Here is a 19,909-nt window from a genome sequence, read left to right as displayed (position 1 = left end):
TCATGACCACAGTGCTCTCTGCTGACATCTCTGTCCATTGTAAGAACTGTCCAGAGTAGGAGAAAATCCCCATAGCAAACATATGCTGCTCTGGACAGTTCCTAAAATGAATAGAGAGGTCAGCAGAGAGCACTGTGCTCATGATGTCAGCAGAGAGCTCTGTGTTCCAAAAAGAAAAAAAAAATCATCTGTAGTATTCAGCAGCTAATACGTACTGGAAGGATTAAGATTTTTTTTATTAGAAGTAATTTACAAATCTGTTTAAAGGGGTATTCCAGGCCAAAACTTTTTTTATATATATATCAACTGGCTGCGGAAAGTTAAACAGATTTGTGAATTACTTCTATTAAAAAATCTTATTCCTTGCAATAGTTATTAGCTTCTGAAGTTGAGTTGCTGTTTTCTGTCTAACTGCTTTCTGATGACTCACGTCCCGGGAGATGTGCAGTTCCTATGGGGATATTCTCCCATCATGCACAGCTCCCGGGACATGACATCATCATTGAGCAGTTAGACAGAAAACTTCAGAAGCTAATAACTATTGGAAGGATTAAGATTTTTTTATAGAAGTAATTTACAAATCTGTTTAACTTTCCGGAGCCAGTTGATATATATATATATATATATATATATATATATATATATATATATAAAAAGTTTTTGCCTGGAATACCCCTTTAACTTTCTGGCACCAGTCGATTTAAAAAAAAAAAAAAAAAAAAGTTTTCCACCGGAGTACCCCTTTAAGAGATTAACCATAGTCCAAACTCACAATACAATGGGGACTTTGGGGTATTGTCCCCAAAACATTCAGTTCTCATTGGATAAGATCAAAATGGGCAAAAATCTTCTGATAACTCCACAACTTTCAACAAGAAAATGCAAAGTGTAAAGCACTAGTGGTGAGGACCAAAGATGGGACTACCGCCCAAAACTAACACACGTTGACAATAGGGACTGTATATGAGAGAGGAACTGGGGATTTGGTTACAAAATAAACAACAAATTTTTGTCTTTAACAAGAACTGTGGAAATTATCTTAAATAAACCTCAGTTTAATCTTCCAGAAAAGTCTCATGCAAATGACTATTTACTTCCCGTTGGCACTTAAGTAACCAAATGAGTGTATCGGGGTGAAGGAGTTATTAGCATAGTGCAGGACTTCTCTACTATTTGTAATTAAGGTCCTGGCTGAATGCTAAGGACCAATTCACACGTAGCGGCCATGCAAGAAAGAGGTCCTACCTGTTGTGGAAAAGGATTAACACTTCAACAATAAGTGAAAGGGTAAAATGTGATACTGACGTTTGTAGGATGTAAATATACGGCTGATGAAATAAACTTCGATGTCCCCTAATTAACTGTGCCGCTGCCCCCATAATGATCAGTGCCGCTGCCCCCATAATGATCAGTGCCGCTGCCCCCATAATGATCAGTGCCGCTGCCCCCATAATGATCAGTGCCGCTGCCCCCATAATGATCAGTGCCGCTGCCCCCATAATGATCAGTGCCGCTGCTCCCATAATGATCAGTGCCGCTGCCCCCATAATGATCAGTGCCGCTGCCCCCATAATGATCAGTGCCGCTGCCCCCATAATGATCAGTGCCACTGCCTCCATAATGATCAGTGCCGCTGCCCCCATAATGATCAGTGCCACTGCCTCCATAATGATCAGTGCCGCTGCCCCCATAATGATCAGTGCCGCTGCCCCCATAATGATCAGTGCCACTTCCCCCATAATGATCAGTGCCACTACCCCCATAATGATCAGTGCCGCTGCCCCCATAATGATTAGTGCCACTTCCCCCATAATGATCAGTGCCGCTGCCCCCATAATGATCAGTGCCGCTGCCCCCATAATGATTAGTGCCACTTCCCCCATAATAATCAGTGCCACTGCCCCCATAATGATTAGTGCCACTTCCCCCATAATGATTAGTGCCACTTCCCCCATAATGATCAGTGCCGCTGCCCCCATAATGATCAGTGCCACTACCCCATAATGATCAGTGCTGCTGCCCCCATAATGATCAGTGCTGCTGCCCCCATAATGATTAGTGCCACTACCCCCAAAATGATCAGTGCCACTGCCCCCATAATGATCAGGGCTGCTGCCTCCATAATGATCAGTGCTGCTGCCCCCATAATGATTAGTGCCACTACCCCATAATGATCAGTGACACTACCCCCATAATGATCGGTGCCGCTGCCCCCATAATGATTAGTGCCACTGCCCCCATAATGATCAGTGCCGCTGCCCCCATAATGATCAGTGCCGCTGCCCCCATAATGATCAGTGCCACTACCCCCATAATGATCAGTGCCACTACCCCCATAATGATCAGTGCCACTGCCCCCATAATGATCAGTGCCGCTGCCCCCATAATGATCAGTGCCGCTGCCCCCATAATTAGTGCCACTTTCCCCATAATGATCAGTGCCGCTGCCCCATAATGATTAGTGCCACTTCCCCCATAATGATCAGTGCCGCTGCCCCCATAATGATCAGTGCCACTACCCCATAATGATCAGTGCCGCTCCCCATAATGATCAGTGCCGCTCCCCATAATGATCAGTGCCACTGCCCGATAATCATCATTACCACTGCCCCATAATGGTTTGTGCCACCACCCCTATAATGAACTGTGCCACTGCCCCCATAATGGTCTCCCTAATAATCGGTGCCACTTCCCCCCTAACGAACTGTGCTACTTTCCCTTTATTTATTGTTTCCCAACCTGTGGCTCTCCACCTGTTGCAAACTATAACTCCCATCATGCTTTTCCAGGAAGAATTCAGAATCCAGATTTGTGCCGGAAGTTCTGCCGGTAGAATTGAATTGAGATCAATAGGATTTCGTTGCGAGCAGATGACCCCGGAATTAAAACCAGTAGTGCACATGGGCCGTAACACATTGATAGCCACTGAAAATCCAGTTAGAAAGGGACAACAAATAGGACTGCACCCCCAGCTGTCATAAAATGGCTGCCACAGGTCAAAAACAAAAAAAATGTCAATGGGGGGATTTATCAAAACCTGTGTAGGGGAAGAGTGGTGTAGTTCTCCATAGCAACCAATCAGATCACTTCTTTCATTTTTAAATAGACCTCTGAAAAATGAAAGAAGCGATCTGATTGGTTGCTATGGGCAACTGCATTGCTCTTTTGATAAATATCCCCCAATATCTTTATAAGGCAAACTGCACCTATTCTAACTTCTTATTTCTATATTTTTAGATATATACGCATGGTCATTTTTACATTTTGGTTGGAAACCCCCTTTAAAGGGGTACTCCGGTGGAAAACATTTTTCTTTAAATCAACTGGTGCCAGAACGTTAAACAGATTTGTAAATGACTTCTATTAAAAAAATCTTTACCCTTCCAGTACTTTTTAGCAGCTGTATGCTACAGAGGAAATTCTTTTCTTTTTGAGTTTCTTTTTTGTCTTGTCCACAGTGCTCTCTGCTGACACCTGATGCCCGTCTCAGGAACTGTCCAGAGCAGGAGAAAATCCCCATTGCAAACCTATGCTGCTCTGGACAGTTCCTGACAAGACAAAAAAGAAATTCAAAAAGAAAAGAATTTCCTCTGTAGCATAAAGCTGCCTAAAAGTACTGGAAGGGTAAAGATTTTTTTTAATAGAAGTCATTTTCAGAATTGTTTAACTTTCTTCTACCAGTTGATGTAAAAAAAAAAAAAAAAGAATGTTTTCCACGGGAGTACCCCTTTAAGCTGGTTGTTGTATTTGAATCTGATTTATGCTTTATAATGCTTTATTAATCCATTTATTAATGAGTTTGTGTGATATCTAATTATGCTTTTATATAAGTGAGACATGTAGCCTCATTTTATGTGTTAAGAGCTAAATATCAGCAAAGTAGATTTATTGATCGATTTTCAATATACAAAATATACAAAATGTGCGACAACAGAACGCTGTATTAAAGGGGTCCTCCGGTGCTTAGACATCTTATCCTCTATCCAAAGGATAGGGAATAAGATGCCTGATCCTGGGGGTCCCTCTGCTGGGGACCCCCTGTGATCTTGCACCCCAGTTAAAATCAGTCAATCAATCAGTTAAAATTACCGGCGACCACGGGGCAGGCGGCGTGTGATGTCACACCTCCGCCCCCGTGTGACGTCACGCTCCGTCCCTCAATGCAAGCCTATGGGAGGGGGCGTGACATCTGTCACGCCCCCTCCCATAGGCTTGCATTGAGGGGGCGGAGCGTGTCATCACACGGGGTGGAGCCCTGACGTGCCACATGCCACCGGCCCTATGATTGACAGTGTTCGCTCCGGGGACTGATTTTAAACGGGGTGCTGCGTGCAAGATCCCCAGCGGCGGGACCCCCACGATCAGGCATCTTATTCCCTATCCTTTGGATAGGGGATAAGCTGTCTAAGCGCCGGAGTACCCCTTTAAAGATAAGTGCTAGCCAGGGGAAGTAGAACACGTATTCCAAAAAGTAGACAGCTAACAGTATAAAGTAGTTCCTCTTTTGTTTCTAGAACATTTGTTTTCTTCCGGCCAGCAACCGTGCGTCATGTTCCCCTCACCCGACCCATGATGTACCGATACGTCATAGGTCAGGAAGGGGTTAATCATATTAAAGGGGTTCTCCACCATAAGGTGATTTTAGTACGTACCTGTCAGACAGTAATGGACATGCTTAGGAAGGATCTGCGCTTGTCTTGGGGATAAATGGCTATGTTGTGAGATTACCATAACTCTGTGGCTAGCTTTTTGTGAACTGGTATTTCCTGTTGGAGTTTGTTCCCTTAGGGTCGATTCACACGTACAGTATCCTGCGCAGATTTGACGCTGTATTCAGTCATTTAGTTTATATTGAATTCTGAAGCATAAAATCCTGCTCATCAAATCTGCGCAGGATACTGTACGTGTGAACGCAGCCTAAAACTACAAATCCCATGATTCCTTGTTGTAAGTGTGAGGTCACTTTTCTCCCGCCCCCCACACATCAGCCACTCCACCCATTGAAACACACCTGGGATAGCCTCAATGCAATAGACCAGTGTTGTTGTTTTTTTATCCAGGGTGCCTCCAGCTGTCGCAAAAACAGAATGATCTCCCTCCCACCTCTTGAAGCAAAGACAGCCTCCCTCTGATCACCTGACTAGTGATGTAATGTCTCGGGCACACTGCAACCTGGGAAAATTTGAGACGACACTAATTTTGTAATATAATAAAGGAGGTCCCAGCACTCACCGATGCAAGCAATTGGTATTTATTGTATATCCAAGTCACAGGACGCGTTTCGGCACTTAGCCTTCCTCTGCTGGACAGCAGAGGAAGGCTAAGTGCCGAAATGCGTCCTGTGACTTGGATATACAATAAATACCAATTGCTTGCATCGGTGAGTGCTGGGACCTCCTTTATTATATTACAGTACTCTTTTCCTCGTGCACCACCACTTTTCAGATAGTGCCGACCATCGCTCTACTAGACACTCATTTTGTATACTGTGAAAAATAAACCTTGGGGCAAAAATCACATAAGAATTGCGAGACCAACATGAAACACCGGTACAGACACTATATTATGAACTACACTAACTTTACAGCCACTGTAGCATAGTCTAATATAGTAAAAAATTAGTCTGCACGGCACTAGCTGGGCAGAGATAGACCACAAAGCTTTAAAGGGGTACTCCGCTGCTCAGCGTTTGGAACAAACTGTTCCGAACGCTGGAGCCAGTGTTGGGAGCTTGTGACGCCATAGTGGGGTGTGACAATGAAGGGGTGGGGCTATGACATCACAAGCTCCCGCCACCGGCTCCAGTGTTCGGAACAGTTTGAAACGCTGAGCAGTGGCGTACCCCTTTAACCAAGTTGTCATGTGGTTGATTCTCTTGTAATTCGGCTGAATTCACTCTTATCTCCTTGCTTCATATCTCAAGAACGAGACACCTTGTATGAGTAGAAGCGGCACACTCTATCACGAGACATTTTAACACACAACAATCCATCTTTTCACAACATTTACAGATCTATTTCAACTTTACATAATTAACGTCTCATTACCATGAATGGCTCCAATCAACAATGAATCCGCTTCCTGTTGTAGCTTCAATTCCCTGTACCAGACACAACCTAGTACCAAGAACGTACCATAATGGTGGCCTTGTGAGACAATGCGCCATCCATACTGGTGTCCTCTTAGGAGAGGGTCACACGTGCCATATTTTACTGCATATTTTCCTACCTATTGAAGTCAATGGGCAGCAGAATCAACTGCCGAAAATACAGCACGTGTGACCCTACCTTTAGGTGGCAGCATACCCATGGGCCTACTCAAACATCATGGTGACTGCCCCCTCCCCCATCACTACCTTTCATCATCTCAGAAAATATCAGAGTAGGAGGTTTCCTGTTGTCAGTAAAGTATTTATCAGGATCCCTAAAGGGGTTATCCAGGAAATAACTTTTTTTATACATCAACTGGCTCCAGAAAGTTAAACAGATTTGTAAATTACTTCTATTAAAAAAATCTTAATCCTTTCAGTACTTATGAGCTGCTGAAGTTGAGTTGTTCTTTTCTGTCTAAGGGCTCTCTGATGACACGTGTCTCGGGAACTGTCCAGAGTAGAAGCAAATCCCCATAGCAAACCTCTTCTACTCTGTGCAGTTCCCGAGACAGACAGAGATGTCAGCAGAGAGCACTGTTGCCAGACAGAAAAGAACAACTCAACTTCAGCAGCTGAGAATTATTGGAGGATTAAGATTTTTTTAATGTGAAGTAATTTACAAATCTGTTTAACTTTCTGGAGCCAGTTGAGATATATATATATATATATATATATATATAAAAGTTTTTTTTTCCTGGATAACCCCTTTAACCTAATAGGAACTAATAGTGAACTCCCCTAGTGTTTTTTTCCTGGAATACCCCTTTAAGATTGACAACAGATTAAAGGAGAACGCTGACAAAAGTAAGCTTATTCCCAATGCACAGGAAAGGGGAAATGTAGCTGATAGCGGGGGGTCCGACAGCTGGGACCCCAGAGATCTCTGGGACTCTGCCTCTCTCAGTGAGGAGAGTGTGTCATCTACAGGTCGACGGCACGCCCTCTATACATTTCTATGGGATCCCGGATGATGCCCGGGTGCTGTACTCGGGTCTTTTCGGCACTACCATTGAAATGAATGGAGTGTGTGCCGCCTCCTCACTGAGCGTCGGGTCCCTTCCCCGGTCCGGGCACCAGGACCCTCAGCGATCAGCTACTTATCCTCTATCCTGTGGATAGGGGATACGTTTATTTTTGCCAGAGATCTCCTTTAAGATGTAAGTATCCGATTGATACTGCAATTAGTTGTATAGGGCCGAGCTTCAATACCGGACACTAGTGGAGCAGGATCTGATAGGAAACAGCCAAGTTATACTTATCTAATACAATACCTTTAACTCCTTTGCAGAATGCACCATATATACAAGGGACATTTAAAAAATGTCCACGCTTTTCTATTTTTTTTTATTACATCACTTTTCTATCACCTTACCAGACAGAACGAGTCACATGACATGCTAAGACATTTACTACTCCCCCGCCGTCAATGCTTCTAACAAAAAAATAAAAGTGTAGAAATGTGATGTCCCAGTACAGGATATAGTCCCGTACAGTACTTAGGCCCTGTCAGATTGAGTCCCTCTGTGTCCTAGGGGCCCTCCTGCAGCATCTCCCCCCATAGTAATATATATTATGTATAGTGTTATGTGTGTTATGTATAAAGGACCTTTAAGGACCTTGTGTTCACCTGATGTGTTTGTTACCCAGAGAGCACCAGCTAACCAGATGACCTGCAGCTTGACCTATGGGCTTCTGGCTCAGTCCCCTTTACAATCTCGCTCTTAGATCCTGAGGCACAGTAAAGACCAGATGTCTCAGAGCAAGTGTCCAGCACATCTGGAGGCCTCAAGCCACCTACAGCCACATGTCAGTAAGTCAAGTCATCTCTGTCTGCTGTCACTATCTTCAGTCCAGTCAAGTCTATTATAATCAGCGTGGCTGTCCAAAAGTCTGTCAAAGTCACTACAAGTCCCAGCAAGCTGCGAGGTCATCTGTGTTGCTGGCCACCTCTCTGGGATCCTGGCCTAGCTGTAAAGACTATTTCCACCTGTCTACCTCAGTAAAGCTAACGTTAACCCTGACCTGGTCTTGGACTATTATTGCCCTGCCTAACATTGGGAAAGCAGTACTACCGTTCGGGTGGTTACCGGGAAAACCACGCCCTGGCGTCACGAACAGTTAGGCGTTAATAATACCTTCTCCTTAGGCTACAACATCTGCCCCATCCACCTCACTTTCGCACCCCGAGACACCACATGGCTTCGCCACAGAAACTTTTTGAATGTCCCTCGTATATATACAGCACTGTCTTCAAGAGATTTGCGTAATGCACCGTATACATACGTGAGCCCACACTATTGACAACTGGCGTCAATTGTATATTCTAGCTGTCATTCTGCTACAATGGCCAGAATCAGAGGTGACTCTGATCCCCGCCATGTAATTCCTTAGATGGTACTGAAGAGGCTAGACCAGTGTTTCCCAACCAGGGTGCCTTCAGCTGTCGTAAAACTACAACTCCCAGCATGCCCGGACAGCCGAAGGCTGTCCGGGCATGCTGGGAATTGTAGTTTTGCAACAGCTGGAAGTACACTGGTTAGGAAACACTGGGTTTGACAGTGTCATCCCACTGCTCCCCATCTCTGATACTGTTTTTTTTATGGCAGCATTGAGCCTAACAATGCACCCTCACCATGTGTGCCATCAAAGTATACCTATGAGGCTCTGGCACAGGCAGGGTCTAATAAGATGCCCATCAGCATTACCATGACAGGCATATACCGCAATACAGAAATATTTATATGTATTATATGAACAATCAACATATCAAACATTTAAGTCCCCTAGTGGAATTAAGAAAAAATGTTTAATAAAAAGTTAAAGGGTAAAAAAAAAAAGTAACTAATGAAAATTATAATAAAATAAATAAATAAATAAGCGGTGCATTTGTTGGTGCACACGCAGTAACTGATGCGATAGTTTCTATTCCAAATAAATCTGCACCAATAGTAGTGAATTATTTACTGATAGCTGAGACTCTACATTTACTAGTATTACTGTCTGGATGAACATTGCGTGACCCCCAGAATCAATCTTGCCCAATCAATAAAAAAAAATGAATACATCTGTTTTCCCTGCAGCGCCTCAACAGGTAGCAAAAAGTATTACAATTACATTTAATTTTTATGGATTTTTGGGGTCCTCCAGAACTGAGAGTCAGGGATATAACCAATAGAGGGGGGGGTTTGTAGCACTGTTTGCCAAATAATGTCCGTCTAGCTGTTGCAAAACTACAACTCCCAGCATGCCCGGACAGCATGCTGGGAGTTGTAGTTTTGCAACAGCTGGCGGAACACTGGTTGGGAAACACTGGTCTTCAGAAACATGCAGTCTGCCACTGGACTCAAAGCTATGACCTAGGACCATATTGATGAAGCCTCTGGCCATCATTTTTTTGCAGGGTTTCCTCATGTTAGACAGATTTAGGTCAATCTTCTTTAATTTTATCGGTTTTGCAAATAACTGGTAAATTCTGTGTCCGTTTTAGGGAAATGAATGGTTTAGTAAAATTCATTCATTGGCAATCCAATGAAAAATGATTTACCATGGTGCCGGATCTCCTGCATGGTAGACACTCATGATGTTCATCGGACCCCATTGACTTTAATGGAATCCATCAAGGTTTCCTTCATTTACCTCTATAGAGTCCATCCAGTGTAGCCATGCAGGGGACAGGGAGAGAATCGCTTTAAGATATGAAAAGGTTTTTACATTTTTTGTGACAGGGACACATTAAGGTCCAGAATGCATTGAATTAATGAATTCTAATGGAAGGAGTTACTAACTTTGGTACCACTTAAAACCACTGTTACACACTCTTTTAAACAAAAACAAAAACGAAAAAAACACCTGTCATAAAATGTGGGTAAAAACATAAAATACATTTACAAGTGAATATGGAGAGAAGAAAACGGGGTCTAATGAGCAGTACTCTCTTACTCGAGTGCTCTTCACCACAAGAGATTCAAAAGACAGGTCCATTTTATTGAATAGGACGTGTTTTGGATCCAGCATGCGCCTTCCTCTGGTCCACCGTTCAACACCTTCCGGCATATAGTTGGGCTTCCAAGCATGCCATGTAAATTTCCTTCACAGGCTTCTGAAGGACACATGCAAGGAATGTAAAAGACTTCCTCAGAGTCAATCCTTCACACTATTGGGGATATGGGTGGGAAATTGGGGGCATATGACCTTATAATGGAGGGGCAGAAAAAGCAACTCTCACGTGTGTTAACCCAATCAACAGCTCCACATATCTGTTTTCTGCACCCAAACGATGAATGACAGAACTATTGCTTAAGCACATTCCCATTTGAAGATAACTTCCAAAAAGTTCCTGCTTAGAACATTCCCACCCCCCAGTTCCGATAAATACTCCAGGTGATCGAAAACCTATAGATCATTAATGCGGCCTGCAGATAATTCCACCCTCTGAATTTCATTGATTTGTTTTCCAACCTTGAGTGAGTGGAAGGACTCTTGTTAGTTATTATTAGGCGATAAAGGGCAGAAGGGGGTGGGGGGCAAACTACAAAAAACAACAAGACTATCACATCCCTTCAAAGCAAATGATACCAGTAGCCTCACATAGAAACTGTATTGTAATGTCCGGATCCGGCCTAAGGCATGTCAGAAAGAACTAAGCCTAAAAGTACACGACAAAGGAGGAGAACCCTCCCAGGGCCCAGCATTTATCGGCAGTCATGCCTCACTTACATGGGGAGATAATGGCCGGGGCGATATACAATTCAAATACACCGTGACTGATAAGAGCTGAGCCGATAACTCTGTTTACCCAAATGATTAGTGATCAGAGGAGGGGATGATCTCCTCAGTCAGCGCACAATACGCCCAACTAGAGCTCTTAAAATAGGCTCCATCCATTGTAAATTTACACCTGAAGAGTCCCAATGGGAACTACAAAGAATGGGCTGTTTGAGTTCCCTTTATCACCTCCGCTTTACTAATCAGCATTTGACACTTGACTTGCGATTCTGCCAATGGCTCAGACATTATACAGCTGTTTGTATTGTTCACACAGAAGAGCGAAAATTCTCACATCTTCAGGAGGAAACAAATTCATCTCTTTACGACCAACCTCTAAACGTTGGCCGGTAAGGAAAGTATCAACATCACAAGTCATTTTTTTATTTTATTTAATTTTTTTTGCAAAAAAGAGATTTAAAGGTAATTTAAATTATCCCCAGGCTTTATAAAAAGAAATAAAAAAACGTTATACATAGGACATGGATATAGAAGCTCTTTTTACCCAAATATTAATACCTTGACAAATAAATAATTTATATTCAGTGAACAAATAATACCACCATACAGTTCATATATAATACCCCCAATAATATCTAACTATTACTACCATATAATGGCCACATAACACTACCAACCATTTTCAATACAAGAGAGACATTCAATGTTGAGATAGAAGTGCCAGTCAGTGTTCAAATAATGGCTAAATATTGGCCAAATACTGAAAATGCTAAGTTAGGTCCTTGGGGGTTAAATACAGCGAATAGGTACAAGGTAAGGCCCCCATGACCTACTCTTAGGACTGGACCCCCAGGAGCAAATGTCGGTGTTATTCCCCAGATTGCCATCAACTAAACCCAACCTTGTATGGGCTTGTTCACAAATGTCCGGTGTCAGTCTTCTTTTTACTCTAAAAAAACACCGGAGGGAAGCTTATGCTAGAACTGATCCCATTAATTTGATTGGGACCGTTTATAATCATCTGGCATCTCAGTTTGGACACCAAGATGGTTGAACGTGTCGGACCGGCAGGGGAACGTATCTTGCTGTGTTCCCCGGCCGGGCATTTAGAAATAATGGAAGCTGTATGCTAGAGAACTGATGCATGTTGGCTGTCAGATGCACGTTGTCATCAGTTGTAGCATCAGTTGAGTTTTAGGCTGGGCGCATGCTAGACATATGTGAACCCAGCCTTAGACAGCCCTTCTTGTTGTCCTCTTCTGTCACTTAAGACATTAAAGGAGTAGTGCAGTATAGTGTTGCTCATGAATATTCGCAATTCAAATATTTGTCGCAAATTCGCGAATATTACGAATTTCGCGATTAAAATTCGCTATTACGAATATTCGTCTTTTTTTCAAACTGTTTTAAAAACTGAGCACATTGTAGGGATCTCCTTCGACTGATAAACGCAAGGCTTGTATCATTTCATTAAAGACCCAGGGGTGAGACTGTGAGGCGAAAGGTTTATGCATGCGAATATTCATAATGTGAATATTCGTGGAAATTCCGCCCTACTTATTCCTGTGAGCCAATGAGAGTTCTGCAAGCACAGTTGTCAGAGCTTAGCAACGTCCCTAGCAACGTCCCTCGCATGATGTTATAGCACGCATGCGCAGACTAGCGAAATTTCGCTATTAATTTTGCATTCGCAATAGCAAAATTTCGCAATTCAAAAAAACGTCATGAATATAATGAATATTCAAATTTCACGAATATGGGACGAATATTCATCCTCATATTCGCGAAATATGGCGAATTCGAATATGGCCTATGCCGCTCATCACTAGTGCAGTGAAACATAACTTATCCCCTCCAAAGGATAGGGGATAAGTTATAGATCGGGGGGAGATCCGACCGCTGGGACCACCCACGATCTCCTGAACGGGGCCCCGGTAGTCTGCCGTAAGGGGACGTATCAGCTGCCGCTCCAAGCGGGGGTCGGCACGCCCCCTTCCAGCAGAATGCCGGGGCCCGGTTTATGAGATCGCAGTGGTCCCACCAGTCGGCTCCCCCACAATCTATAACTTATCCCCTATCCTAAGGCGACCATACTCTTTAAACAAAAGTTGGCCGGACCCTCCAACTTCCGATGGTTCAGCAAAGTGTCTGAAGGGAATGGTGGCCTCCTGACTTCCCCCCCCCAACAGAGCTATCTGGCTGCAGCTTACCCCTCTCCCCATACACATGAACAATTGGCCATATTCAACATGTATTTGCATGGGGAGGTCAGAAGATATAGCCATTGGCCGAACCAACAGGATGAATATTCGTCCTAGAGCTATTGAAAATGTATGGAGACCTTTGGGTGGAAATGCTCTTGAACCTTTCATTGATAGGAGTTTACCTAATAGACTGTGAAGACACTGACGTCAATGGTCACCGGTAGGGTTCATTTGCACAAGCCCACGGGGGGTGACTATCTATGGTGTTGTCTCATTTACACCTGAGCTGTTCATATGAATATGAAGCAATGGGATTAACTTCCACATGATTTTACTCATAAGCCCTAAAAAGGTTGACCATTGCCCATAAGAAAAGTAATGAATGATCTCTAAATCTCTCCATCTAAGACAGTGGTCTCAAACTGTGGCCCTCCAGATGTTGCAAAACTTCAACTCCCAGCATGCCCGGACAGCCAACGGCTGTCCGGGCATGCTGGGAGTTGAAGTTTTGCAACATCTGGAGGGTTACAGTTTGAGACCACTGATCTAAGAGGTTAGCACTCATACCTGGAACACTGTCTATATTGGGTTTATGCCCCCCCACCCCCGTTTGTGTCCAAAACAAACAAAGGTTAAAGGGGTACTCGGATGGAAATTTTTTGAATTTTTTTTTTTTTAAATCAACTGGTGCCAAAAAGTTAAACAGATTTATAAATTACTTCTATAAAAAAAAAAAAAATAAAAAAAAAAAATCTTAATCCTTCCAGTACTTATTAGTTGCTGAATACTACAGAGGAAATTCTTTTCTTTTTGGATTTCTTTTCTGTCTGTCCACAGTGCTCTCTGCTGACACCTCTGTCTATTTTAGGAACTGTCCAGAGCTGCGTATGTTTGCTCTGGGGATATTCTCCTGCTCTGGACAGTTCCTTCCTGACACGGACAGAGGTGTCAGCAGAGAGCACTGTGGACAAGACAGAAACGAAATCCAAAAAGAAAAGAATTTCCTCTGTAGTATACAGCAGCTAATAAGTACTGGAAGGATTAAGATTTTCTTTAATAGAAGTCATTTACAAATCTAGCAAAAAGGAGAATATGTCCGGCACTGCTTCGGCTGACCAACTGGATATGATGGACCGGGGAATGAGATTAAGGAAAACAGTTCCTTGAGAAGGTAGTAGTTAGAGATGAGTGAACTTACAGTAAATTCGATTCGTCACGAACTTCTCAGCTCGGCGGTTGCTGACTTTTCCTGCATAAATTAGTTCAGCTTTCCGGTGCTCCGGTGGGCTGGAAAAGGTGGATACAGTCCTAGGAAAGAGTCTCCTAGGACTGTATCCACCTTTTCCAGCCCACGGGAGCACCTGAAAGCTGAACTAATTTATGCAGGAAAAGTCATCAACTGCCGAGCCGAGAAGTTCGTGACGAATCGAATTTACTGTAATCTAATCTCTAGTAGTAGTGCTCTGACTGATGTAAGAAAGTGCAATATTCCAATAAAGGAGAGATATGGAAAATCAGGCGGCACTCACCGGTCTTCTTCAGCAATAAGTTTCTTTAATCTGGCCAAGATGAAGCTCGTCTAACGAGTGAAACCGATTCTGTCGCCGGAGGTTTTTACCCCCTTGTAGATACCTCTCCCCAATTGCCTTTTTGTATGTGAGTATTTTGCATTAAAGAAACTTATCGCTGAAGAAGACCGGTGAGTGCCGCCTGATTTTCCATATCTCTCCTTTATTGTAATTTACAAATCTGTTAAACTTTCTGGCACCAGTTGATTTTTTCCATCCTTTCATTTGCTTCGAAATTTGTCCAATTATATGTGGGAGGGATGAGAAAACAGTAAGTACCAGTAGGACTATCAGTGGTCTGTTCCACCTGTGGCTCTCCAGTTGTTGGGAAACTACAATCCACCGCACACTCCATCAGCCTGGGGCAGAGATAGAAAACTGGCAAATGCTTCTTCAATGGTGGAAACAACAGGATCGGATGGGTAAAAACCCAACCTGTCTGTTCCTTGACCCTGTAAGTGGTCTGTTTGGTTGCCCCCATAAACAATTGACAGATCATTTTGGTCTGCTAACATAAACCTTAAAGGGGTTATCCAGGAAAAAAACTTTTATTTATATAACAACTGGCTCCAGAAAGTTAAACAGATTTGTAAAAACGGACGGAACTGTATGCACTTTTCAAAACAGCATACAGTTTAAAAACGCATACGGTTTACTTTTTCCCACACTGTTCCATTCGTTTTTTTGCCATACGGTTTTCTTTAGAAAAACGGATTGAAAACAGTATGGCAAAAACGTGATGTGAACCAAGCCTAAGGCTGGGTTCACACCACGTTTTGTTAACTACGGTTCCCGTATATGGCTGGGAGGGGGGGGCGGGGCTTAATCGCGGCACCCGCACTCAGCCGTATAGGGGATCCGTATTTAATGCATGTTTATGAGCCGACCGGAGTGAACCGCAGCCTCCGGTCGGCTTCGTTTTCGGCCGTATGCGGTTTCCCGACCGCAGGCAAAAACGTGGTCGACCACCGCATACGGCCGAAAACGAAGCCGACCGGAGGCTGCGGTTCACTCCGGTCGGCTCATAGACATGCATTAAATACGGTTCCCCTATATGGCTGAGTGCGGGCGCCGTGATTAAGCCCCGCCCCCTCCTCCAAACCGTATACGGGAACCGTAGTTAACAAAACGTGGTGTGAACCCAGCCTTATACTGATTTTCTACCAAATAAAACTGAAATGTAACACAACAGACTGCAAGTCAACATAAGAACAGAATCTGATCTGGGATAGATTGTCTTAAAGGAAGACCGCCACAGCTGACCGGACCGAAATCAATCGGGATGGTACATAAGAATCCTAACAATCATAAATATGTCTTTATGACTCCTAAGGTTCCTCTCGAATGAAGAAGACAAGCCAAGACGGTCTTGTGAACTCATCAACCTCCTGCACCCGGCATCGGACAACACTTCAGTAACCCAAGTGCCAGTCCGGTTCCGGTACAGCCGGACTCTCCCACAAGAATACATTAGAAATGGATACAATACGGCAGTAGAAAAAAGTAGATTGCACTCATCCAATGGAGGTTAAAACGTCCCCTTTATTAGAAAATCCCTTAAAACGTTCCGAGATGGTGGTAGAGAGACGCGGTCAGCATAAGCTGACTGACCGGCCTCGGCCGGTCAGTCAGCTTATGCTGACCGCGTCTCTCTACCACCATCTCGGAACGTTTACATCCATCTCGGATCGTTGCTGTTCCATCCCACAACCTGTGCGCTCTCATTAACCCCCGTTGTGCCTGCCCAGCTTTTCTCAGCCTACATTAGAAATGGAGCCTACCGTACCGCTTTCCTCCTGATCTCCATGCCTCCGAAATTGATATCTTGATTATTTTTGTCCACAACGAGGAAGAGAGAGAGAGAGAAAGGGGAAAGTCTTTACTGAAAGACTCCGAAGACAGAACTACTTGGAAATGTATCTGTAGGGCTCGTTTGCTTAGGAGCTTTATGCAATGCTGATGAAGTAAGGGTGGCAGCTGTCCTTGAAGACAATGCTCCTATTGGCAGATGTTCCTCAAACAAAGGGGGCTTCTTGCTGGCTTCGTTTAATTTACGCATTTTGATTTTTGTAAGGAAAGTGTTGGAGCATCGAGTTTCGTTCTCTCCTTCCATTCGCTTTGATTACACAGATATCTGCATATATGGACATTTTTTGTACACGTGATGTAGGCCTCGAAAACACTTTACTTAGGACAATTTTTTTGCATTGTGAACGTGCAAGGTTCAATTTAGGTCGGTGTACTTTAAAGGGGTACTCCGGTGGAAAACTTTTTTTTTTAAATCAACTGGTGCCAGAAAGTTAAACAGATTTGTAAATGACTTCTATAAAAAAAAAATCTTAATCCTTCCAGTACTTATTAGCTGCTGAATACTGAAGAGGAAACTACTTTCTTTTTGGAACACAGAGCTCTCTGCTGACATCATGGCCACAGTGCTCTCTGCTGACATCTCTGTCCATTTTAGGATCTGTCCAGAGCGGCATATGTTTGCTAGGAGGATTTTCTCCTACTCTGGACAGTTCCTAAAATGGACAGAGATGTCAGCAGAGAGCACTGTGCTCGTGATGTCAGCAGAGGGCTCTGTGTTCCAAAAAGAAAAGAATTTCCGCTGTAGTATTCAGCAGCTAATAAGTACTGGAAGGATTAAGATTTTTTTTTATAGAAGTCATTTACAAATCTGTTTAACTTTCTGGCACCAATTGATTTAAAAAAAAAATATTTAATATAGTAAAAAAAAAAATTAAAGCAGGGAGGGGGTTAGGGATAGATGGGCAATAGGCAGGGACAGAAATAAAATATATAGGATGGTGGGAGCTACCCTTTAATTGAATGGGGGGTTCCGCTGTCCCATTAACAGTGTAGAATTTCTGCAGAAACATTGAACATGTCTGGAGGAATCCCATAGAACTACATAGAGCTTTGAATTTCGTCAGAATTCTGTGTTTTGAGCATGCATAAAGTCCGCTCAAATTCTGCAAAACTGCAAAAATTCTGCAGCAAGCTCTGCAGAATTTAAGCAGAATTGCAGAATTTCCACTGTGTAAACAGAAGCCTTACAAGGAATTAATAACATTTCAATATAGGCAGAGTATTGTACATTAGTACAAGGTCTACCCATGGAATCCAGACTACACGCTGTGCCTGTTGACAATTAAAACCGTTTCCTAATACATGTGTATATAACCTTACGGGGTGGGGGTGGGGTAAAGTTCACTTCTGTCTACCTACAGTCACCACTAGGGGAGTTACCTGAATACAGTTTCATACAGTTCTTATTAGGTTAAATGGGTTATCCAGGAAAAACACAGATATATATCAACTGGCTCCAGAAAGTTAAACAGATTTGTAAATTACTCCTAAATCGTAATTCTTTCAGTACTTATGAGCTGCTGAAGTTGAGTTGTTCTTTTCTGTCTAAGTGCTCTCTGATGACACGTGTCTTGGGAACCGTCCAGTTTAGAAGCAAATCCCCATAGCAAACCTCTTCTACTCTGTGCAGTTCCCGAGACAAGCAGAGATGTCAGCAGAGAGCACTGTTGCCAGACAGAAAACAACAACTCAACTTCAGCAGCTGATATTTATTGAAAGGATTAAGATTTTTTAATAGAAGTCATTTACAAATCTGTTTAACTTTCTGGAGCCAGTTGATATATAAAAAAAAAAAAAAAAGTTTTTTCCTGGAATACCCCTTTAAGGTGGCTATATACTATATCAAATGCTGTTAGGCGAATGCCTGTCCTACAGACAGTTCTCTCTCCTGATCCCCCCAAAAACACGAATGTACGGCAAGGCTGAATGGTCATGTGTGATCTATAGGAAGTATAGGGGTAAGCTGCTGCCAGATAGCTCTGGTGGCGGCTTATGTCTCTGAGAACCATAGGGGTTAGGCGGTTGACTCGCCATATACTTCTTCGTCAGACTCTGGAAGAAGTGTTTCCTAACCAGCGCGCCTCCAGCTGTTAAAAAACTACAACTCCCAGCATGTCCGGGCATGCTGGGAATTGAAGTTTTGCAACAGCTGAAGGCACCCTGGTTGGGAAACACTGGTCTAACCTTTTTGATGAAATGATTACATGGCTGGGATGAGAGTTATCTCTGATTCCGGCCATTGTAACAGAATGACAGCTGGAGTATAAAATTGATCGATGGGCTCATGTATGTATACGGTGCATTGAGCAAAACTCATATATATATACAGGGCTCAAGTCCTACAGGAACTCATGGGAATGGAGGGGCAAGCTGTGCATAACTAGCTTGCCCCCTGACTGGTGAGCAGTAAGAGGTTAAGAAATATACAGGCAAGGTTTTAGCCCCCTCCCCCGCCTGTAAAACTTGCAAATGGCTACAGTGGTATGTCCCATGGGTGGGGGGAAGGAGTGCACCAATCAGGGGTTTAATAGTTTCCCGGGCTTTCAGAGGCCCACCCCTGGGTATTTATAGCTGTGGTGCCTCCCTTCCCCCCTCAATCTGCCCAGGACCCGGAGTTTTGGCTGCTGGTGGGTATGTTGCTGCCCCTTATTTATGGCCTGGATGGAGCAGGAGGGTGAGGGATGGCATGCTCCCTTGTGGCTGAGCTGGCCTCCCCTCCTGTTGCGTCCATGGCGGGCTCGGGAGGCTGGCGGACCTCTTATTAGTCCTGCCCTCCCTTCCCACTGTAATCCCTGTGAGCCCTGTCCAGTCCTCTTGCCCTCTCCCCTGCCTGTGCTTTGATCCCTCCTCCGTGCGTGCTCCTGGAGCAGGCTCTGATTTCTCCTTGCCCCGTCCGTCTCTTTTCCCCCCCTGTATGCGCCCACTCACCCCCCCCTCCCCTGTTGCGGTCCCCTTCATCTCCTTCCCCCCCCCTCTTGTCCCCTCCCCCCTCTGTTGCGGTCTCCTTCACCACCCCCCCCCCCCCCCTTGTCCCCTCCACTCTGGAGGTGGCGGCCCCTCGGTGGCTGCTGCGTTAACCCCCCTTTTGCGCAAATGGACGTTTAGTAACGTCCATTTGCGCGTCCCCAGCTATAATGCGCTCTCACAATGTGAGCGCGCATTGTAGCCGGCGGATCCCGGTTGCTGTTAGCAACCAGGACCCCTGCTAATGCCGGACATCGCCGATCTGGCAGATGTCCGGCATTACCTCTTTAGACGCGGCGTTCAGATTTGATCGCCGCGTCTGAAAATGTAACTGTACGCATCCCGGCTGCTCAGCGGGCTGATCGGGACCATCGCGATAAAATCGCGATGTCCCGATCAGCTGGAACGCAGCAGGAGGGTCACTCACC

General features: G+C 44.1%; 1 protein-coding gene across 1 annotated transcript in view; it reads right to left on the bottom strand.

The window, feature by feature from the left end:
- The window catches only part of ENPP2 (ectonucleotide pyrophosphatase/phosphodiesterase 2), a 130,575-nt gene extending 113,988 nt beyond the window's left edge, over window positions 1-16,587 (bottom strand). Inside the window, exon 1 of the mRNA XM_056522673.1 lies at window positions 16,435-16,587. Within this exon, the coding sequence (XP_056378648.1) occupies window positions 16,435-16,455 (21 nt within the window). The 5' untranslated portion in view covers window positions 16,456-16,587. The remainder of the gene's footprint in view (window positions 1-16,434) is intronic.
- Window positions 16,588-19,909: the final 3,322 nt, after the last annotated feature.

Source organism: Hyla sarda, chromosome 5, assembly GCF_029499605.1.
Source record: "Hyla sarda isolate aHylSar1 chromosome 5, aHylSar1.hap1, whole genome shotgun sequence".
Classification (NCBI taxonomy): domain Eukaryota; kingdom Metazoa; phylum Chordata; class Amphibia; order Anura; family Hylidae; genus Hyla; species Hyla sarda.
Note: the sequence above shows the minus strand (reverse complement) of the source record. Positions and strands in the feature narration are given on the sequence as shown.